The sequence below is a fragment of the Pantherophis guttatus genome, chromosome 7 (assembly GCF_059756535.1).
Source record: "Pantherophis guttatus breed Tessera chromosome 7, ASM5975653v1, whole genome shotgun sequence".
In the NCBI taxonomy this organism is placed as follows: Eukaryota; Metazoa; Chordata; class Lepidosauria; order Squamata; family Colubridae; genus Pantherophis; species Pantherophis guttatus.
Window position 1 is genome coordinate 56,067,559 of NC_142069.1, and position 13,212 is coordinate 56,080,770.

General features: G+C 40.7%; 1 protein-coding gene across 50 annotated transcripts in view; it reads left to right on the top strand.

The window, feature by feature from the left end:
- NRCAM (neuronal cell adhesion molecule) overlaps positions 1-13,212 on the top strand; it is a 363,078-nt gene that overhangs the window by 266,478 nt on the left and 83,388 nt on the right. For all 50 annotated transcript variants that reach the window (XM_087873218.1, XM_087873226.1, XM_087873236.1 and 47 more), the window contains 6 exons: positions 1,565-1,749; positions 6,800-6,931; positions 10,174-10,317; positions 11,680-11,791; positions 12,435-12,601; positions 12,691-12,838. In XM_087873218.1, coding sequence (XP_087729344.1) covers positions 1,565-1,749; positions 6,800-6,931; positions 10,174-10,317; positions 11,680-11,791; positions 12,435-12,601; positions 12,691-12,838 — 888 coding nt within the window. The remainder of the gene's footprint in view (positions 1-1,564; positions 1,750-6,799; positions 6,932-10,173; positions 10,318-11,679; positions 11,792-12,434; positions 12,602-12,690; positions 12,839-13,212) is intronic.

A 13,212-nucleotide genomic window follows, 5' to 3' on the forward strand; every position in this document is an offset into this window, starting at 1 on the left:
GTAGAATAGAATATTTTTATTGGCCAAGTGTGATTGGACACACAAGGAATTTGTCTTGTTGCATATGCTCTCAGTGTATATAAAAGAAAAGATATGTTCATCAAGACTAATAAGGTACAACAATTAATGATAGTCATAGGTTACAAATAAGCAATCAGGAAACAATATCAATATAAATCGTAAGGATACCAGCAACAAGGTTACAGTCATACATTCATATGTGAGAGGAGATAGGTGATGGGAACGATGAGAAGATGAGAAGATTAATAGTAGTTAGGGGTGAAATGCTCCTGGTTCGGACCGGATCGCCTGATCTGGTAGCAATGGCGGTGGGTGGTTCGGTTTTGAGTGTGTTCCATTCCAGATTGTTCCAGTCACACCACGAGGCTAGTTGTTCAACCTCCCGTCTGTATGCAGATTCATCATTGTCTCAAATGAGACTGATCACTGTTGTGTTATCTGCGAACTTCAGTAGTTTAACAGATGGATCATTAGAGATGCAATCATTGGGATATAGAGAGAAGAGAAGTGGGGAGAGCACCCAGCCTTTGGGGGGGGGGCTGTGCTAATTGTACAGGTATCTGATGCGATTCTGCTTAGCTTCACCTGCTGTTTGTTAGGAAGCTTATGATCCACTTACAAGTGTATTCAGGTACCTGTAACTGGTTTAGCTTAGTTAGAAGTGTGTCTGGAGTGATAGTATTGAATGCTGAACTAAAGTCTACAAAGAGCACCCTTGCATAGGTCTTTGGAGATTTGAGATGTTGTAGGATGTAGTGCAGAGCCATATTAACAGCATCATATGTCGATCTATTTGCTCGGTATGCAAATTGCAAGGGGTCTAACAGCAGATCCGTGATGGTTTTCAAGTGGGACAGCACTAGTCTTTCAAAGGTTTTCATGACTACAGATGTTAGAGCAACTGGTCTAACTGAACTAGCCATTCAGTTCCTTGATGGTGGGCTTCTTCGGCACTGGGATGATAGTAGAGCATTTGAAGTAAGAAGGAACATAGCACATCTCTAGTGATTTATTAAGATACGGGTGAAGATGGGGGCCAATTGGTCAGCACAGATTTTTAAATAAGAAGGAGTTACCTTGTCTGGGCCTGGAGCTTTTCCTGGCTTTTGTCTGTGAAATAGGTCTTGCAGGTCCTTTTCTGTGATCACTAGGGGTTGTGAACCCAATGGGATGGGGTCAGTTGTAGGAGGCTTGGCTGTTGTTGGTGTGTCTGAGATGGGGGTTTTGGAGATAGGTGGCTGTAGTTTCCTTTCAAACCTGCAGTAAAATACGTTCAGGTTATCTGCCAGTTGTTGATTTCCTTCAGCCTGGGAAGGAGGTTTGCTCTAGCCAGTGATATTTTTAAGAGTTCAGCCTTCAGCGGCACCATCTTGGATAAAAAAATATATATAATAAGTATTTAGTACCTTTTACAAAACATAGAATAAATGATTATATGTCTGGATTTAAAACCATTATTAAATTAGTTTAATAAACACTCCTAAATGTACTTTACTTAAACATTGTAATCTCAACTGTTTTTAATGATATTTTCTTTTATTAGACCTACACCATTAATCCGTTGGAACAAAGAGGGTGGTGATCTTCCTGTCAACAGGACTTTCTTTGACAATTTTCATAAAACCCTCAAAATTATAGATGTTTCTCAAGCTGATTCAGGAAAATACAAATGTATGGCAACAAATCATTTGGGTTCTGCTTATCATGTTATTACAGTCAGCGTCAAAGGTAAAATTACTGTTGTCTTGTTTAGCATTTAAAAGTTAACATGTATATTCTGTAAACATTTTTGAATTCACATTCATGCCAGATCAGAAATACATCCTTTAATAAAAATAAAAGTGGACAATTTGCATATGATTAATTGGAACTTCATAGAAACTTTTTATTTTCTTAGTGTCTTATAATTCTTTTTGATAATTCATAATAAACATGGGAAGAAGGAAGACCTTCAAATATATAAAATGTAATCTATTTGAATCTGATTTGTAGTCAACTTTTCAGTTCCTGAGGGTTGCAGTTATATTTTTCTTTCATCTAAGTTTACATTTTAATTCCATGATATTACAATGGGTGAAGTAGTAAATAATAGAACCAATGACAGGAAAGAAATGTTAAAAGAAAATAAAAAGATTTGTAAAAGTTGTAAACTGCCACATGTCAGTGCAGCAAGGAGAGCACACGAGGGATGATAGAAGTATCACAATTGCATGCTGTTTCTGGCCTCTAAATTAATTTATTTATTCATTTATTCATTTATTCATTTATTTATTTGTTATATTTATATACTGCCCTTCTCCTGAAGGACTCAGGGTGGTGAACAGCCAAGATCAAATACATAAATATGAAAGTTAAAAACAATTTAAAACCAGATTAAATACTTTGGCCCACAATTAAAAGCATCCCATTAAAATCCAATTTAAAATTTAAAACCATTAAAATTAGGCTAGCCCAGCTTGCTGGAATAACAAAATCTTCAGGGCACGGCGGAAGGTGCGCAAGTCCGGGATCCTCCATACCTCTGGGGGCAGCTCGTTCCAGAGGATAGGAGCCCCCACTGAGAAGGCTCTCCCCTGGGGGGTTGCCAGATGACATTGTCTGACCGACAGCACCCCGAGGAGCCCCACCCTGTGGGAGCGTACTGGCCGGTGGGAGGCTGTCGGTAGCAGAAGGCGGTCCTGTAAGTACCCAGGTCCTAAGCCATGGAGCGCTTTAAAGATGTTAATCAACACCTTGAATCACACCTGGAAGACCACTGGGAGCCAGTGCAGCTCGTGCAGAAGAGGTGTTACATGGGAGCGCCCCACCGCTCCCATAATCATCCGCACGGCCGCATTTTGGACCAGCTGGAGCCTCCGGATGCACTTCAAGGGGAGCCCCATGTAGAGTGCATTGCAGTAGTCCAGTCGGGAAGTGACGAGGGCATGAGTGAACGTGCGCAGGGAGTCCCAATCCAGAAAGGGATGCAACTGGCGGATCAGGCAAACCTGATAAAAAGCCTCCCTTCCCATGGTCGTCATATGCTCTTCTAAAGACAGCCGCGCATCCAGGAGGACACCCAAGTTGCGAACCTCTCCGTGGGGGCCAATGACTCCCCCCCAATAGCCAGCGATGGCACCAGCTGGCTATATCGGGATGCCAGGAGCCACAGCCACTCAGTCTTGGAGGGGTTGAGTCAGAGTCTGTTTCTCCCCATCCAGACCCGCATGGCCTCCAGGCAGCAGGACATCACTTCAAGGCCAGGCCTGAAACCGGACTGGAATGGGTCTAGATAGAAAGTGTCATCCAGGTGCTGGGGAAGCTGTCGCGCAACCACACTCTCAACAACCTTCTACACAAAGTGAAGGTTGGAGACTGGATGGTAATTTGCCAAAACAGCCGGATCCAGAGAAGGCTTCTTGAGGAGGGGCCTCACCACCGCCTCTTTCAAGGCGGAAGGCAAGAAACCCTCACTCAACGAAGCATTGATGATCCTCTGGAGCCAGCCTCATGTAACCTCCCGGGAAGCCAGCACCAACCAGGAGGGACACAGGTCCAATAAACATGTGGCCACGCTAAGCCTCCCCAGAATCCTGTCCACATCCTCGGGAGCCACAGGGTCAAACTCCTCCCAGATAATATTCTCAAAACCCGCCTCCATCATCCCGTCTGGATCCACCCAGTCAGAGTCCAAGCCTTCCCGAATTTGAGTGATTTTGTCATGCAGATACTGCACAAAATTCTCAGCTCGACCCTGCAAGGGGTCTTCCCGCACTCCCAGATGGAGGAGGGAGCGGGTCACCGTAAACAGGGCGGCTGGGCGGTTATCTGCAGACGCAATAAGAGCGGAAAAATAATTAAATTTTGCTGTTTTTATCGCCACTAGGTAGGTCTTAATATGAGACCTCACCAGTGTCCGGTCAAATTTGGAATGGCTGGCCTTCCAACCGCTCTCCAGGCGTCTTTTCTGGCGGTTCATCTCCCTCAGCTCCTCGGAAAACCAAGGAGCCAAGTGAGTTCGGCGCCAGGTCAGAGGCCGCAAAGGCACAACACGGTCCAAAGCCCCAGCAGGCGTCCTATCCTAGGCGGCCACCAGGTCTTCAGTCGGGCCGTGAGCCAGAGCCTCAGGGAATGGCCCAAGCTCCATCTGGAACCTGTCAGGATCCATCAGGTGCCTGGGGCAGAACCACCTAATTGGTTCCGCCTCCCTGCGGCGGGGTGTAACGGTTAGAAAGTCAAGCCGGAGGAGAGAATGATCTGACCATGACAAGGGCTCAATAACTATATCCCGTATATCTAGATCATTCTTCCACTGACCAGAGACAAAAACCAAGTCCAAGGTGTGTCCCCCCCGTGTGAGTAGGGCCATGAACTAACTGGGTCAGGTCCATGGCCGTCATGGAGGCCATGAACTCCCGAGCTGCCTCAGATGTTTCCATGATGGATGGCAAGTTGAAGTCCCCCATGACCAAGAGCCTGGGGTATCAACTGCCACCTCGGCAATAATGTTAAGCAGTTTGGGCAGGGCCGCCGTCACGCGGCAGGGAGCCAGGTATGCAATCAGCAGGCCCATCTGTGCCCTATGACCCCACTTCACAAACAGGGACTCGCATCCGGCTATCTGAGGTACAGTGGTCTCCCTTGGAGCAAGTCCTTCCATTACAAGAACCACCAGCCCCCTGCTCCTACCCTGGGACCTCGGTTGATGGAATGCATGGAAGCCTGGTGGGCACATTTCAACGAGGGGGACCCCCCTCTTGGCCCAACCAGGTCTCCGTAATCCCCGCCAGGTCCGCTCCCCCATCCTGAACAAGATCACAAATGAGGGGGGCTTTATTTGGCACGGACCTGGCGTTGCATAACATCAACCGAAAGCCCGGGCCCTGAGGGTCTATGCAACCTGGGGAACGGGAAGAGCATTGGGGGCCGGAGCACATCACCGCTCAAAGACAGCGAGTGCGCGCCCCCACCACCAGATATGGCCCCCTGCTCCCACCAAATTTGCGCCTCCCACCCACAGTACTGATGGAAGAGCTCTCATAGGTATGAGCTATAGCACCCTCCTTGACCCCGAGCCCTGCACCTGCCATACCATGACTCCCCGCCGGCCCAGCCCCCCCGTGGGTTATCCCCCAAACCCACACAACCCACCGCCCTCCCAGAACCTTTTAAAATCTTATCTAAAAACTTCCCCAAAAAACCCCACAACCCCCTCCTCGCAACATGCCACCTCTTGGGATTCCAAAATCTGTCATCAAGGTAGGCCCTCGATAATGAAGAGGGCCAAGCCTGCGAGAGGGGAGAGTCTTGCAGCGCAAGAAGGTCAGCAGCCATAAACATCACAAAAAACAGAGGTGGAAGGAAACTGGTCAGGGCTTCACCAGATAATCCAATAATTGCTTAGATTTGGCATTTCTGGGTACATCTTAAACTTGATTATCAGGAATTCTTTGAGAGCAGGATCAGAAATTTGCTACACAAAACTTTGAATAACAGGATCTTATAACAGACACAAAAAAAGAGGCGCTTAGTTTCATGGTTACAGCACTAGGCTAGAAATCCGGAGGCAGTGAGTTCTAGTTGTGCCTTGGGTACATAAGCTGGCTGGGTGACTTTGAGCCAGTTACTGTCTCTCAGCCAAAGTCACTTGGTTGTTGTGAGGAAAATAGGAGCAGGAAGGACTATTAGGTATGTCTACTACCTTGAATTATTTATAAAAATAACAAAGTCAAGTTTAAAACATTTTTTTAAAAATATGGTGGTAATGCCTCTGTTTGTTAGACAAGGATTCACCCCAATCCAAGCCATTCCTGGCTTGGTCCCTTCCAGTCTTGAGCCTAGTAAGGTAAAGACTGCTTCCTCTTGAATTCCCCGCAGCTGCCTCACATCTCTCCCCATTTGGCTGCTTGCCAATCTACTGCCACCAAGCTGCCTCTGCTGCCTGCTAATTGCTGCAAGATATATTACGACATACTTGACACAGCCTTCTTTCATGCTGTCTTCTTTCGTCCTAGCTGCAAATGAAGATGCTGGCTGGCACGCAAACAGAGATCATGGCCATGGCAGAGAAAAACCCCAGCTGCACTGGTGTGAAAAAAGTGGCACTAAAGAGGGCCCAGCTGGTTCAGTAGTGGCACACAATGTGGCAGGCACAGCTGTGGTGAGGGGCAAGATCAGGTAGCAGGGGCAGCTGGTAGCAGCTGGTAGGCAAATGGCAGTTGTAAATGCAGATGGTCCCAAGTGGGCTCAAATTTTATTCATGTGACTGCAAGAGCACTGCAATGGCCAGAATTTGGCCAGATCATACGTCCCTTCATTCAACACTAACTTCAAACAGTCCTCGAAGAAATGAATGTTGAGCAAGAACTATCCATAGTTGTATTTTTAGCTATTTTTCTCATTCTTCAGTCTCTCAACTCACTATTCCTCTGACATAAGAAGATTTTTAGAGATTGGAAAAGAGTTTACCACACAGTTTATATACTATTGAATGTAAAAGCTCTTAGTATAAAAAGATGATTTATGCATCTTTTTAGAATCACAATGAAGATGAAGATGATTGAAGTGAGCTGTAGGTAATGAAAGTTTATACCTTTAATAAAATTTCTTAGTTTGAAAAAGTGCTACCAAACTTTTGATTATTAACCGAACAATTTATTCTATTTTTAATAAATGCATTTTTGTTCTGTATACATTTGGAGTTTTGACATTAATTATATTAATATATGTAACATAATATACTGCTACCACTGCAAAAACTAGTTGTTGAATGTTTTTGCTTCTTTTTTAAAAAACTCAGCTGCCCCTTATTGGATAAGAGAACCTTCAAACCTTGTATTATCTCCCGGAGAAGATGGCTCCTTGATTTGTAGAACGAATGGCAATCCTAAACCCAGCATAAGCTGGTTAGCAAATGGAATTCCAGTTGAAAGTATGGGCTGTTTTCACTTTTATGTCATGTTAAATTCTTGCTTGATGTTAGTGGTTTTGTTAATATAAGTTTTTGAACAAGTAGTCAAAGTTTTGTTAAGAATGAGCAAAACATTTCCCACATTTGTAGAGCTTCCATGGTATAGTTTAATGTAAGTAGAATAATGGACATTATTCTCTAAAGATTACACAGAGAGAATAACAATTAAATCTAAAATTGAAAATTATGAATTCACCATTTATGTATTTAAGAAGAAATGAATGATATTTTGTCTTACAAAGTAAGAGCTTTTGAATCTGCAAAGTAGTCTGATCATTAGCTAAAAAGTTGAAGAAAGGAATCTAAAACCAATTCTATCAAGTGCTTCAGTGTGAAATAGTAGTTCCTTGATGTTGCTAAACCAGGCTACCACTCAACCCTTTCTGAAGTTTATTTTTTTCTTTCCCATTAAGTTGCTATGCACATTGATTCAGGGACTCTGGAAAAGAGCATTTCAAATTATACCTCACAAAGAGAGAGCCAGCATCTCATATGAAGCAATTAATTAGAGGAAAGGGATAAGAAAGCCCTAGATTGCTGAACTCATATAGTGGAGAAGCACTTTAAGAAGATTTTTAATACTGTATTTATTTTTATAAATGATGATTCATGCTTTTTATCCACTAGGATGCTCAATTGGTATATAGCTGATTATACATTTAATTGTACAATTGATTTTACACTTATTTTTATACTTAATTGTACACTCCTAAAAAGAATTCCAAGCAGACTGAAGATGTTCCAAACAAGATGGGAAGCAGAACTGAGAGTAACAAAAATAAATGGGGAGGAAGAGTATAAAATTGCCTTCCTAATTATATTAGGAGCATTTGTTATGTTTTAATCTTTTGAGAAAAAAATACCCTATTCTGTTTGCATATAATCCAAAAGTAAGCCTATGAACCTCTGCTGCTATAGCTCCCAGCTTTCTTCACTACTGATCTTCCTGCTGGGAATTATAGAAATATTTATAGTGGCACAACTGCCTTCTTAATCTGTTGAAGAAGAGAAGAGAAATGACAACTGAGTAGTGTATTTTTTGCATGAAGAAAATTCCAGTGTAATTTCCATCTCCAGTTGTAAATGCATCTCAAATAATATTAAGAAATACCGAGCCTATATATAAAATCAAAAGCTAGCTTGCAGGAATGTTCATATTAACATTAGTGGAGTTCATCTTTGCTGATACAAATGAGCCATTGGCTTGAGATATAATTATTATATGGACTACTAATATTAAACTATTAAACTAATTCTGAGTTAGAATAAGATTGGTGCATGACAGAGTGAAGGAATAAATGTGGAATATATATGTGTGTGTGTGTGTATATGTGTGTGTGTATGTATGTATGTATGTATATGTATATATATATGTATATGTATATGTATATGTATATGTATATGTATATGTATATGCAAAAAATTAAAATCTCGGGTGTTTTCCCGCGTCATGTTAAATAAGTTAGTTAAAATGTTTAAAATTCTGGTTAAAATCCTAGCTCAAAATCTTCCAAAAATCCTTACAGAGCACTCTGCAAGGTCCTTTAAAACTTTAGCTAAAATCCTACCAGTATCTTAAAAGTTTTTCTTTCTAGCAACGTTTCGACAGACTCACAACCCTGTCATCTTCAGACTCTTGTTTAGTGTAGAAGCTATGGGTGTGTTGCGAGGTCGGAGCTGTCGCTTTTCTATGTTTGCTGCTGCTGACGTATGCTGGTTAGCCTGTAACTCTGTGTCCTAATTGGAGGACAGCAGTTTTTCTTCCTGCTTCCTCATCCTGGCTGTTTGGCTACGTGTTTGGCTACCAGGATTCAGAGTATCTTGGTGATGTTTCGACGAGGTCCCACTCGTCATCTTCAGGCTGGTGTCTTCGGCTTCGTGCTTGTGCGAGGAAAGTGTGATCGGAGCTGCCGTCTCTCTATAAATACTGGTGAGGAGGTGTGGGGTGCTGACCCGGGATGTGGCATCACAGCCATCTGCTCAGGACATTACATCAAAAAATTCAGGATATCACAACACTAGAATTCAGGATGTTAACATCCAGCCATTAAAACACAAAAGACTAATGGGCACACATCAAGGACCTCACCCATACAGGATGTTACGAAACAGGCAACATCACAGATGTAACAACACAGGCAACCAACCCGCTCACAGCAACAAAGCCAGCACTCCACACCTCCCCACCAGTATTTATAGAGAGACAGCAGCTCCGATCACGCTTTTCTCGCACAGGCACGAAGCCAGAGACACCAGCCTGAAGATGACGAGTGGGACCTCGTCGAAACATCACCAAGATACTCTGAATCCTGGTAGCCAAACACGTAGCCAAACAGCCAGGATGAGGAAGCAGGAAGAAAAACTGCTGTCCTCCAATCAGGACACAGAGTTACAGGCTAACCAGCATACGTCAGCAGCAGCAAACATAGAAAAGCGACAGCTCCGACCTCGCAACACACCCATAGCTTCTACACTAAACAAGAGCCTGAAGATGACAGGGTTGTGAGCCTGTCGAAACGTTGCTAGAAAGAAAAACTTTTAAGATACTGGTAGGATTTTAGCTAAAGTTTTAAAGGACCTTGCAGAGTGCTCTGTAAGGATTTTTGGAAGATTTTGAGCTAGGATTTTAACCAGAATTTTAAACATTTTAACTAACTTATTTAACATGACGCGGGAAAACACCCGAGATTTTAATTTTTTGCATATACATATATATATACAAATACATATACATATACATACATACATATACACACACACACACACACACACACACACATATACACACACACACATATATATATATTCCACATTTATTCCTTCACTCTGTCATGCACTCTGTCGCCAAGATCCTCAATCTTACACGGGAAAAGACCCAAATACACCCAAACTTGCATACCTCTACCCTTGAAAATCTACGAAAACGTGTGTGTGTGTGTTTTTTTTTTTTTTTTTTTCTAAGCCTAGAAACTAGTGGATAGGGATTTCACTGAACTAGGGCTGCATAAAAATCTTGGTTTACGTAGGAAGAACCTGGCTAAAGAGAAATACATATATATATGAAAATAATTTGAAGGAAGGTCAGAAATATTGTATATATACATATTATACAATATTTCTGACCCTCCTTCAAATTATTTTCTTACAATCCAAGAACAATTTTTTCAGTGTTGAATAATTTAATCTATCCTGTGTTTTAACAGTTGCTCCTGAAGATTCAAGTAGAAAAGTTGATGGTGATACAATTATTTTCACTAATGTGCAAGAAAGATCAAGTGCTGTATACCAGTGTAATGCCTCTAATGAATATGGATATCTATTAGCAAATGCATTTGTGAATATTTTAGGTAAGACAGTTGGTGCTTTTTAAAAATAAAAAAATCCAATAATAATGGTGCTTTACTACTCATTAGTAGACAGTACATGCTACAATATTGACTCATTGGTAACTAGTATTTATTGGACTTGTCTTTTCAGCATCTCAGTTATGTTACTATATTAATATAAATGTAATTACATTAAAATACATAAAGCAGTATAGTTAATGAATAAAAAAAGCATATAATGAATGTCAGATTTGATATCTCAGCATCAAATGTCATCCCCAATAAAGTCTTAATACAATCCTATTCATCTTTATTAGGGAGATTAGTAGGCTAGACCCTATAAAAGTAAAGATTTCCCCTATCTGACTCTCAGGAATGGTGCTTCTTAGCTGAGGGAGTCAGAGTTGTCCACAGACATTTCTGTGGTCACGTGGCTAGCATGTGTATATGCCAAGGTGCACAAAATGCTGTTACCTTGCCACTGAAGTGGTACCTATTTATCTAGTCTCACGATTTTGAACTGCTAGGTGGGCAGAAGCTGGGGCAAATAATGGGAGCTCATCCTATTGTGTGGCACTTGGGTCTTGAACATGAGCTATCAGCTTTTCATTTGACAAGCTAAGCATCATTTAACCACTGAGCTATCATATGCAATCCTATCCATCTTTATTAGGGGGATCATTAGGCTAGGTGCTATGTAATTTGCATAAGAAAATTATTTGGATTACTCAACTTTTTAAGATACGTGTGCCTTCAAATCAGTCTTGACCCCTGGTGATTGCTTACACAAGTCCCTGCAGTTGTCTTGGCAACATTTTTGGAAGTGGTTTGCTCTTGCCCTCTTTCTACAATTGAGAGTATATGGCCCAAAGCCATCCACTGGATTTGTGCCTAAAGTCGGACTAGAACTTAAATTCTTTTGATTTCTAGCCTGCTACTTTATCTGCTATACCACACTGGATTACAGGTGGTCCCTGGGTTAAGAATGTCTGACTTAAAAACAATCCCTAAATATTTTGTTCTTAGATGGTTACTAGTCTTGTTCAATTTTTTACATCAGATATAAGGCAGAGAACTGTCTTGGAAAATTAAAAAATAATAATAAATTTATTATTGAGACCTCAAATATTGCATTTACTGGAACGAAAGACTTTTTTCCCAATGTCACATATCTGTAACAGCAGAGAGTTCTACTTAATTCACTTAGGGTATGATAATGGCAACATTATTATTACATGATATTGGGGCATTTAATTGCCCAAAGTAGGTAACATCATCAACGCTAGACATATACACTTATATAAATAAGCTAGATATATAAACTTTCCTACACAAATGCATTCAAAATATTCACACCATTTGAAAAGATATTTTTATTTTCAGCTGAACCACCAAGAATCCTTACTCCATACAATAAACTTTATCAAGTCATTGAAAATAAGCCTGCATTGCTAGATTGTGCTTTTTTTGGTTCACCTATGCCTGAAGCTGAATGGTAAGTCGCTCACAATGGGGGGGGGGGTTATTAATGCTTAATGCACATTAAACTAATGAATATTGTGGGAATCTGGAAAGTTAAATAGAGATCTATACCTTTTTGTGTACTTCAGCTGTTTGTCTTCCATTTCATGTGAAGGGAATCTTGATTAATTTATTTAATTTTCAATATTATACATAATTAGTCTTACACTACTTAGCAAACATCTGATGACAAATTACATCCATGACTTTCTAATCATTTTCTTTTAAATAACTGCCAGCAAGAAAGGAGTCAATTAGGTTTCGGATTACATGGGGTAAGCAATTCCCCTACCAAGTGCTCTCATCAATAGAATCGCCTACACAGCAATTTCAGAGCATGGAGTGGAGAGAATGAAAATGTTAGCCTTGTGTGATATGCTGTAGTCCCAAAATTTATTGGGGACATTATATTAAAAAAAAAATAGGCAATCCAATCATTTATTTAACATTTTGTGTGAGTTGGGTCTTTTTTTTGTTGTGTATGTATATAATCATCTTTCTACAGTTTATCAAATATTATTACATCTCTATTGGGGTTTAGGGATGCAGTAGACATCTTGCCTCCAAATAAAGTTTAAATTAATGCATAATTTGGATAATCTCTTTCCAATACATAGGTTTCAAGGAATGAAAAGTAGCGTTCTCCAGGGCAAGGAGTATGTTTTCCATAAAAATGGGACCTTGGAAATTCTGAAAGTCCAGAAGGACAGCAGTGGCACATACACCTGCATAGCAAGAAATAAACTAGGAAAAGCACAAAATAATGTTCAGTTAGAAATCAAGGGTAAGAAACCCTGGCTCTGAAATAAAAGCCTCCTAACTGTTTGCCAATTTGTAACTTGTAAGTATCATAGTAATTATTTTATGTTTCAGAACCCACATTGATTATTAAGCAGCCTGAATACAAAGTAGTACAAAGGATGGAGCAGGTTTTCTTTGAATGTGTAATTAAATATGATGCAACATTAATACCTACAGTTATATGGTTGAAGGAAAATGATGAATTGCCAGATGATGGACGGTATGTATTCCTAACCCGAGCCCCACTTTTTTGCAAGTTAATAAAACACCAACAAGGGGATTTAATACAGATTTCCAGATATAATTTAATAGTATATCCTGCTGCAGATAAAATATTACTATTTTTTTAAGATAATGATTTCTGCAATGCACCAATTATGATTTCTCTCCACCAGGCATGTATGCTATAATAAGATTCAATATAGGTAACCTCTCTGTGTAACGTCATACTGCATCTTTTGATATAGTCACCAAGTATCTTTTCCTAGGATCATACTTCAGCTGCAAAGAGAAAAGAAAACCAGAATGATGTAATGATTAACACATTACACTAAACTAATGTTACTAAAATAATAACAGGTTCTGATGCTTTCA